General features: G+C 47.2%; 1 protein-coding gene across 3 annotated transcripts in view; it reads right to left on the reverse strand.

The window, feature by feature from the left end:
- NUDT7 (nudix hydrolase 7) overlaps positions 1-10,537 on the reverse strand; it is a 115,334-nt gene extending 104,797 nt beyond the window's left edge. The window contains exon 1 of one of the 3 annotated variants that reach the window (XM_086945102.1): positions 10,394-10,537. In XM_086945102.1, coding sequence (XP_086801228.1) covers positions 10,394-10,416 — 23 coding nt within the window. In that variant the 5' untranslated portion in view covers positions 10,417-10,537. Of the gene's footprint in view, positions 1-10,111 lie in introns of all 3 variants that reach the window. The other 2 variants (XM_086945101.1, XM_086945103.1) reach the window with 2 other exon arrangements.
- Between the last annotated feature and the right edge of the window lie 414 nt (positions 10,538-10,951).

Here is a 10,951-nt window from a genome sequence, read left to right on the forward strand (position 1 = left end):
TTTGAAAACAGATAAATAAATGGCATTGTCATTTACATTGCCATTAGCTTAATCTCTGCAGTCACTCTGCACTCCCTAGTCACTCTGCACTACCTAGTCACTCTGCACTCTGCACTCTACCCTCTACCCTCTGCCCTCTGCACTCTACCCTCTACCCTCTGCACTCACACTTTGCACTCAGCACTCACTACTCTGCTCACTCACTACTCTGCTCACTCACTACTCTGCTCACTCACTTTGCAATCTGCACTCACACTCTGCACTCAATTTTATCAAATACCGAGGAGAGGGGACTGCCTGGAGTGTGCTTATGTGGAGAGAGAGAGGCCGCATGCAGCGTGAGAGAGAGAGGGGAAAAGAGGATGGGGAGGAGAGAGGTGAGAAGAGGGAGAGGGAGGTGGGGGAGAAGGGAAGAAAAGGGAGGAAAGAGGAGAGGTCTCTCCTCCCACGCTGCCCTGCACTGTCAAAGTCCCTGTGCAGCTTAGTGCACACCCAGGATGTTCGATTTAGATGTATAGAGTTTAACCAATCAGGGAATGTTCCTTTTTTACTCTACATGGAATTAAAGTACATGACTACATCCTCCTGGGGGACCTCAACTTCCATCTGGAGAACAACAACGACCGCAACACCAGCACCCTGCTCGACAACCTCGCCAATCTTGGACTCAAGCAACTGGTGTCCACCCCCACCCACCTCGCCGGACACACACTGGACGCAGTCTTCTCCTCCAGCCCAGACATCGACTTCAGCCACGCCACAGAGCTTCAATGGACGGACCACAGCTGCGTCCACTTCACCTTCAAGAGAACGACGACCCACCACCACCAGCAACAGGCCGCCCGCAGAAGCTGGAACAAGATCACAGCAGACCAGCTCGCCACCTCCCTGAGCCAGCACCCTCCTGCCAGCTCAGCGAACCCCAGCCAGGCCGCCGACAACCTCACGAAGTGGATCAGCAACAGCACGGACGAGCTCGCCCCGCTGAGGACCCCGCCCAGCAGACCCGGCAGCAAGAAAGCCCCGTGGTTCACCGACGAACTCAAGAGCTCCAAGAAGAACTGCCGAGCCCTCGAGAAAGTCTGGAGAAGGGAACCTACACCGGACAACAGGACCTCCCTCAAGCTTGCCACCCGGAAGCACCACCAGATGATCCGCGCCGCCAAGAAAACAGCATTCAAGGACCGGCTGGACAACAACGCACACAACTGCAAAGAGCTCTTCAACATCGTGAAAGAGCTCTCCAACCCCAGCGCAGGAAACAACGACATCACCCCATCGCAAGACCTCTGCAACTCCCTCGCTTCATACTTCCACAACAAGATCGCGGACATACACAACAGCTTCAACAACCAACCAACGCACACCTTGACCGAGCAACCACCCCCCACCACCACCCTCCACGCCTGGACCCCGATCAGCACCGAAGACACCATCCGCACAATGAACTCCATCCACTCCGGATCACCGACCGACCCCTGCCCTCACCACGTCTTCAACAAGGCCGACGCTGTCATCGCACCCCACCTGCGGGACATCATCAGCACCTCCTTCGACACCGCCACCTTCCCTGAGAGCTGGAAACACGCCGAACTCAGCGCTCTCCTCAAGAAACCAACAGCGGACCCCACCGAACTCAAGAACTACCGCCCCATCTCGCTCCTCCCGTTTCCAGCCAAAGTCATCGAGAAGACCGTCAACAAGCAGATGGCCGCCTTCCTCGAGACGAACGGATCCCTCGACCCCTCACAGTCCGGCTTCCGAGCCAATCACAGCACCGAGACCGCCCTCATCGCTGCCACCGATGACATCCGAACCCTGATGGACAATGGAGAAACAGCGGCCCTCATCCTCCTAGACCTCTCCGCGGCATTCGACGCTGTCTGCCACCGCACCCTAGTACAGCGCCTCAGCAACATTGGAATCCAGGACAAGGCGCTGGAATGGATCATCTCCTTCCTCGACGAAAGAACACAGAGAGTCCGCATACCACCATACAAGTCAGAGGCCTCCGAAGTCATCTGCGGCGTCCCTCAAGGGTCATCTCTGAGCCCCACCCTCTTCAACGTCTACATGAGCCCCCTCGCGGCCATCGTACGCAATCACAACCTCAGCATAATCTCCTACGCCGACGACACCCAGCTGATCCTCTCCCTGACCAACGACCCCGCCTCCGCCAGAGCCAACCTGCACGAAGGGATGAAAGATGTAGCCGAGTGGATGACGACCAGCCGCCTGAAACTGAACTCTGACAAGACGGAGGTCCTCATCCTGGGCTCTTCACCCTCCGCCTGGGACGACTCCTGGTGGCCCCCCGCCCTGGGCACCGCACCCAAACCGACAGACCATGCACGCAACCTGGGCTTCATCCTGGACTCCTCCTCTCCATGACCAGGCAAGTCAACAACGTCTCCTCGGCGTGCTTCAACATCCTACGCATGCTACGGAAGATCTTCTGGTGGATCCCCACCGAGACCAGGAAGACCGTCACCCAGGCCCTCGTCACCAGCCGACTGGACTACGGCAACGCCCTCTACGCCGGTACCACCGCCAAGCTCCAGAAGAGACTCCAGCGGATCCAGAACGCCTCAGCCCGACTCATCCTCGACATCCCACGAACCAGCCACATCACCGGACATCTGAGAGACCTTCACTGGCTCCCCGTCAACAAAAGAATCACCTTCCGCCTCCTCACCCACGCACACAAAGCCCTACACGACCAGGGCCCGAGCTACCTCAACAGCCGAATCAACTTCTACGCTCCCAAACGCCACCTCCGATCAGCCAACCACGCCCTCGCCGCCGTCCCCCGCATCCAAAGAGCGACTACGGGAGAAAGGTCCTTCTCCTACCTGGCCGCCAAGACCTGGAACTCCCTCCCAACCGACCTGCGCCTGACCCAAGACCACCTCTCCTTCAGGAAGAAGCTGAAGACCTGGCTGTTCGAGCAGTAGCGGCACCCCCCCCCCCCCCCACCCCCCAGCGCCTTGAGACCCTACGGGTAGGTAGCGCGCTATATAAGTGTCACTGATTGATGTATTACAAACGCATGGTGAATTAAACTCAAACATGTTTAAATCGTTTGTCACTTCTTATTGCAAAGTTGATGAGGCAAGTCTTAGTGAAAAAGGGAGTAAAACAGCAGGCAGCTTGACTTGGGTTTATTGGGTCCCACTGCTGTCGGTGCCAATGTTAATTGGAGACCAGCACTGGCTCCATTATACAGTACATGGTTCGCTAAAGTGACGGGAACAGTAAAACATCCTGCTATGGAGACAGAGACACATATGTGTTTATTGTAGTGGATATACGGATTTTGAATGTATTCCTAAAATAGGAACATCACTAAGTGTGCATTTTCCTTTACAAATTAAAAAATACTAGAGCCATTCTTTGCAGCATTGCTCACAATTACAATGTAGAAATGATGGGACCATGACACAGATGAAATGTCGGCTTAAGAAAAATGTATTTAGGTTAATATCTGTCAATTTCTTTGTTGATTTACTGACACTTTTTTATCGAGTTATTTACTTTTCTAGCATATGGGAAAACAGTCGCTTTTCTTAATAGATGTTCTTTCCTGCACAACTTTCCATAGCAAGAACTACAACTTCTCATACTGTCTCTAGTGACGTCGAAGTCAAATGGGTAAACTCTGTCTGAACCCTGCACACGTTGTATCTCTGCCAACCCTGGATACCATGATGCCCACGGTGGGGGTACAGGTGGGTTCCAGTAGTAAGGGGGCGCATGAACGCGCGTGGAATCGGGGCGCCGCTGCGGAGAGGACTTTACCTGTTAGATGCACTGTGCACAAGTACCATGGCAGCATCTCTCCTGTTAAAAGGAACCAGGCGCCCCAAAGTCTGGTTTGCAGGTCAGACATCCAGTGAGTGTCAGGGTTGTGCACACTTCCCCACCTTGTTGCGTGAAGAGATGTAAGTGCTGCTAATGATACCAGCAATTAGATGGACCATTTATCGCAACGTTCAGGTAAGGAGCTCGCTGACAGAGGAGAACACGAGACATCATTTAGCCAACAAAACATATGCTCGAAGAGCTGCTGGCATGACACCAGAGCGGAACATGAGTAATGCAGGTGTAATACAGGGGCACTGACTGCTCATTGTAATTAATGCGGCGATCCTGACAACACTGCCAGGGAGACAACCTGGGAAGTAATGAGTGGACGCATTCATCAGGGACAACTTCCTCTAGCTCCCAGAGGCACAGAACCTCAACACAAAAGAGGTGTCCGAGAACGCAGCCTTGTCTGTCAATGGTTTTAGATGCCTTACCTTGGAATGTGCAGGCAGAGGTCCTGGGAACTCAGTGAATGAGCATGGTCCATGGTATTCAGCAGCGCTCCTGTGTGATGACAGTATGTCGGGGTACGCTGCACATTATCATGATAAAGTGCCACCCGTTGTTTGACAGCCAGTATACTCCGTGCACGGGAGGCTGTCCGAGGTAAAACACCCAGTCATTTCTGCTCCACGTAGCCTCGCTTTAAAGCAGCTTGTCCGTCTGCAGCTTGTCCGACATCATACTCCGTGCAAGGGAGGCTGTCGGAGTTAAAACACCCCGTCATTTCTGCTCCACGTAGCCTCGCTTTAAAGCAGCTTGTCCATCTGCAGCTCGTCCGACATCATACTCCGTGCAAGGGAGGCTGTCTGAGTTAAAACACCCCGTCATTTCTGCAAGACGTTCCGGAGGGAAGAAATCGCGGGAACACCCACGAATCTGGTTCGGCCATGACGGACAGATCTCTGTTCCAATGGCTAGCCTCCATTTATGGAGCTAGCCAATGGAACAGAGGGGCGGATTCCAAGCCACACTGTTTCCAACATTAGATTTTGCCTGCGCCGAAAAGCTGCGCAGTGCGCAGCTCTCGACGAGGCGAAACCTAAAAAGGCTTAGGTGAACCCACTGGCTGCTGGGGGTGAGATAGAGGAGGCTGATACAGAGTGAAACTTCAAAACAAAAAGCACCGGTCATTAGTTAACCCATGGAATGAGGATGGTTTCATCTAATACTTCTGTTAGGATAACTATAAAAAATAAATAAAATGTAAGTTTACATCACCAATCTCTGTACTTCACACCAGTGTTTGAATGCCAATGTTATCTTCCTATTATTTACCTTTTTTTAGAGCGTCATTCAAATGTTGTTGAGGGGAGGGTCACCGGGTGTCATTGTAAATGTGATACTGAGTTTTGGGATTTGGCGGGCGCAGTGTTTATTTTGAGGGGCGCTCACTTGTCTAGCTATACTCTTCTCTGTCACCCATATTTTATTCACAATTATACCAGTTATTACAGCCTCCCTCAAAATTGTATTGTACTGGACTGTGTAGCAGGGGGCAAAGCCCCAGGCATGGATGGAATTCCGGCTGATATTTTTTTATCGGACCGGAAGTCCTGGTGTAGCTATTTTACAATGTTGGCTAATGCGGTGGCAATGGGAGGGAAAGTGCCTGCCTCATGGAAGGGTGCTGAAATCATCCCCATATATAAGAAAGGTGATCGATCCCTGGCTAAAAACTATAGACCCATTAGTTTGATCGACACAGCTCAAAAACTAATGGGCCGATTAGTCCAAAACAAACTGCAGCAATGGATCGACGAAAAAAGCATCTTGTCACCTTATCAAGCTGGGTTTCGTCCCCTAACTAGTAGTGTCGATCAAGTCCTCCATTTTTTAACCATCTACTGGAGAAATGTCACTCTAAAGAAGGGGACATTGTATGCAGTCTTTGTAGATCTAAAAGCCGCTTTCGACTTGGTCCCCAGGGAAAAACTCTGGCAGACCTTGGCGGACGCAGGCTTAAGCCAGGAATTGCTTACACTCCTTGTTCGCCTACATGAAAACAATTTTGCAAGGATAAGATGGGGCAAACAAGGAGAAGTAACTGATCCCTTTCCGGTAGAACGTGGGGTGAGACAAGGGTGCGTCCTAGCGCCAACCCTCTTCTCTATCTACATAAATGGTATCGTCGAACATTTAGAGAAGATTGCTAGTGACGCCCCAGTAATAGCTGGCTCTCGTGTACCAGTCCTCATGTTTGCGGACGATACACTTTTACTTTCCCGCACCCCCAGTGGGCTTCAAAAAGTGGTTGATGCCTTTGGTGTATATTGTGATGGAAGGGGCCTGGAATTGAACACCACTAAAACAAAATTCATGTGCCTCAACCAGCAGTCCACTTTTAAGGGTGTAATAAAATACAAAAACACACCCCTAGAAAAAGTGGACTCCTTTTCATATCTAGGCATCACTCTACAAGAAAATATGAGCTGGAAACAGCATATAACCACAACCCTACTAAAGTTCAGACAGTTAGCAGGCGCTATTTCCTTAAAACACCGCACCTCACTGACAAAGCCTGTAAACTGTGTGTTGGAAATTTATTCTATGAAAGTCCTGGGGGCTTGTCTATATGGCTCTGAACTATGGGGGTTCTCAAATCTGAGAGAACTGGGCCGAGCTGAAAACAGGTTTTTACGAGGGATTGCGATGGTCCCTCAAAGTACACCGACAATCCCGTTAAAATTGGATCTGGGAAGAAAAGCTATAGAGTACATAGCGAGGCTTCGGCCCCTTCTATATTGGAGACGAATCATGGTGACCCCAGAATTAAGCCATTATGCAGCAGCATTGGCGGATGTCATTAAATTTGACTGTTTCCATAGTATCCCATGGTTAAAGGAGTTGCGGGGACTCCTTATAAAATTGAAATTGGACTATTTATGGGACAATAAAGATGTGACCTGCTTCCCTACGAAGGCAAAGTTAAAGGACCTATATTGGGAAATGGTATATTTCACAATGTTTAGTGACAGCACAAGCTCAAATTTAACATCTCGCTTCTTAACTATAAAAATGTACCCTTCTTGCGAACCTTTTTGGGATCTTATTGAAAAATCTTACGACAGAAAACTCTATTTTCAATTTCGCATTGGTACACTCACGTTGAATGCGTTTAAGAAGCATTGGTCCCCGGCATGGTATGAACATTGTCACCATTGTAATGAAGAAACTGAACACATCTCCCATTTCTTGTTCTGTTGTCCACTGTACTCGTCCCCCAGACGCAAATGGTTAAAGCCGGTGTGCTTAGAGTTGGGAACCCGAAGCCAATCTGAAGCCCTTAGGATACTTGAAACAGATTGTTCAACATTGTTTGTGGTTGGGGTAGCAAAATTTTTGGCTTGGTCATGGCTAATTCGTACCCGATCATTGATGGCAACTCCATCATAATGAAATTATGTATATCTCTAATTTTGCACTTTGCTATATGGATTACTGTTTTTTTATCCAATAGAAATTCTATCTTTTAATGTGTGATAACTTGCTGTAATATTGATGTATTTTTTATCATGTATTATTCGACATTTAATGTTTAATATGTATTTTTAGAAATATTTTTACATGTAGTATTTATTGTATTAGGGTTAGGTGAATGCTTTTATGACAAATGTCGAATAAAGCTTTAAAAATGAAATGTATTCTCTTCTTGACTTTTCTGCTTCTGTTGTTAAAACCTTCTTACCTTTAACCTGGAACTGTAGTGGTAGACCTTGTCACAGTGCAAAAATGGTGGCTAAGTCTCCAGGTACATTGCAAAATGTGACTATCTTATCTAGATGACAATAACAACATCTAGGCAACATAGAGAACATATGTGAATGACGCTCTAACAAAAGGTAAATAATAGAAAGATAACATTGGTAGAACCAAATACCAGCTGCTCTGACAGCCACAACTGATCTGACAGCCTTTAAGAAAAACTTTAAAACCTGGCTCTTTTAGAGTTAACGTGCTTTGGGTCCTGTTATGCGCGAACCTCCAGCACCAGGGCAATCTTGCAAAGTAGCTGTGCGCTTTACAAGTACGCTTGTTCATTCACTTATCTTATAGTAGCATCTGCCCAGCAGAAACACTGCGATAAGGAATAATTCCAAAGGCTCTCTGATAAGATCTGATGATGCCTAAACAGTCTAGGGCAAGGGTGTGCGGCCTCTATATTGCTGTCACCTCTCACTGAGGGTGATTCCATTAAAGTGAATGGTCAGTAAATGGTTTTCACATAGCGATTTACTTATGAAAAGACAGTGCCTCTCCACTTAAGTCTATTGTAGTATTTTGTTTGACAGAAGTATGTACTAGAGTGAAAAGAGCAGGATGAGAAGATGGTGTCATGACACTGGGAAATCTCTGTTCTTTTTCTATTAGTTGCTTCTACACATCACTGCTTTCTGAGATTTGTAGTTTGGGTTCTTTTTTTAATTATTCTAATTGGACCAACGCATCTGATAACAATGATAGATAAATACAAAGCCCAAAAACAGAAAAGTGGTGGCCCGGAACATGGCGTCACCTTGTCATCCTTCAAAAGAGGGTGACGCTTGCCAAAAGAAGTTGCTTTAACGTGTATGCCTTCCGAGTGCATGCCACAACAAAAAAACAAAGCCATCTATGGATTGCTAGTGTAGGTTGGTAACGTGTTACCAGGGCCAGCTTCAGCACTTGTGGTGCCCGGTGCAACAATGTTTCTTAGCACCCCCAAAGACCTCCATTTCCACAAATTCTCTCACTACCACCCTCCAACAGTGACTTTCTAGTTTCCATAACCACTCTCGCTCACATGCATGTCTTTTGTATTATAGCCAGAGTAGGGTGTCAGAAACCTTTACAACATACACACACTGTAAAGAGATAATGACTCATATGTATCTATAAATAAGTCTCTAGGAAATTTGACATAAGACAAAGAGGAGTACAAGGTGCATGCTTCACATGTCATCCATACTAGTAAGTAGTAAGTAGATGTACCTAACATTGTGATTAGGGGTTGGTTTTACTAATAAGGATTGATTTACCCAAATAAACCCCATTTAGCAACATTGTGATGACTAAAAATAGGGGAAAAAATATAACGCTCTAACCTACACCCAGCGCCACTGGAGTTATATGATTCTGAGCCGATGAAATTTTTCGCATTATTATAATTTGCTCTGTTTGCCACATATTTCTTTATCTAATGCATTATCTGCAACTTTTAACAAAAAAAAGCTGTTGCTAGCTCAAACAGTTCAAACGTTACTAAAGACGCAGCAGCACATGTTGACATGCAGTGGAAGGCCCTTTGCAAAGGTAAAGTGGTCACCACTCTGTTGTTTAATGCTCTATTTGGGTGTTAAAATTTTACTTTTGCGCTGCAAACAATGCCCAGTGTTAACAAATGACAAAATAACTATCACAAAATGTGCTGCATTATGCAACATAATTTGCCTGCTACATCACTTACTCAGCCCTCCTATGCCACATAATTCCTGTGGCCGTGCCAATACCTTACAGTTTGCATGCAGTTCTTTGATGGCAGTTAATAACTAACTGTAATATAATAGGATTGAAATTTATAAACTGCAAGTAAAAAGCATCTCTCTGACAAAAGCAGTAACCTGCTTAATTAACTTCAATAAGTGTACTTAAGTGATCTGCATGGTAAACGTGATTTGCACCAAATATACTAACCCTGTGCTCTACTTATGAAGCGAAACTTCCACTAGACAAAATACTCTCTTTCTCCAGCAGGCCCCTTGTTCACCAGAGTTGTATGGGCATTTTTATGTTGCCTCAAGATTGCTGAAGGCAAGGAACTCTGCAGCAGGGTCTTTTACATCCAAATATATTTGAAAACTCGGCGCCCCCGGAGATCACCGCCCAACACGGTGGCACCAGTCGCACTTCCTTAAAGCTGCCCCTGCATATTGCCTAAGCGCTACATTCATATTTAACCGGACACCTCCTGCTGTTAACTTTGCTGTCCCCACAAGCAAAAATGCTCCTTCTGCCTCTGGTTAATAACATCAGATCCATAAAATGGTGCAAGAGGACTCCGGCAGTATTTCTCTCCCTGGTCTTTCCCTTTTCACGTAAAGTAGAACGGTAGCACTGGCTCCTTTCAACTGAATTAATTGGACTAACGAACCTGAAAACAATCAACAGTAAAAGGAAAGCCCGGAACTTGAACATATACTGCAATACCTTACTGATGACAGATTCTGTAAATGGAAAAAACACAATAAAAGATGTTCTATAGTACCTTAGTGCTACTGAGAAGTGCGGGTTTTCTCCCATTATAATTGCACTGGTGATTTAGCTTAAAAAGTGTAGGTATACAGTACGCGTGAAAATCCTGCCCAAGTAAAAAACTGTCATGACTCGACAGGCACTAATTGACAAAATTGCCTGGGATTTGTCATGAAGCTTGAAATCCGGGGGCTAATCACTCATCGCCTGACCCCATATATACCGCCCAGGCAGTTTTATATGCCACCCCTAATTTGCGTCCCGACCTACAGAAATTAAAAATCCAATCGCCTACGCTTTGCATTCTGCGCCCTCCATCTTCCATGCGAACGTAAGGAACCGGAAAACGGTTCAAAAACGGACAGATCAAAGGTCCGAGTGAATAGTTAACACATCAGGGACATAAAAAGAATGTACAGCTGTCCCAAACAGCCGCGGCAAATAAACCGGAAGTACCCGTCCAGCTGCACCGGAAGAAAATACCAGCCATCTGTGAACCGGTAAACTTGAGTCAGTGCTGAGTTCTGCACTTAGCCTTATGATCGTCACCTATTGGTTACTGAAACAGCTGGGCGGGCTAGATGGCACTGAGTGAGAAGGCTTAGAAATTTTGAGTAGAGGGTTCATGTACCATCCTTCGAATCTTAGACGCTTTATGAGTCAAGTGCTGAGCAGTGTTTGGGCTGCCCTTCCCCACCCCGTCCCAAACGGCTGATCAGAGTACTCGGTAGCGGTCTTTACCTAGGGTGACCAGACGCCCCGGATTTCGCCGGACAGTCCTGGTTTTATGTGGACTGTCCCGGTTTCCCGACAATTAAATCAAAACTGACGAGTGATACGGGCGGGTAGCGTG

Source organism: Lissotriton vulgaris, chromosome 12, assembly GCF_964263255.1.
Source record: "Lissotriton vulgaris chromosome 12, aLisVul1.2, whole genome shotgun sequence".
Taxonomy (NCBI): Eukaryota; Metazoa; Chordata; class Amphibia; order Caudata; family Salamandridae; genus Lissotriton; species Lissotriton vulgaris.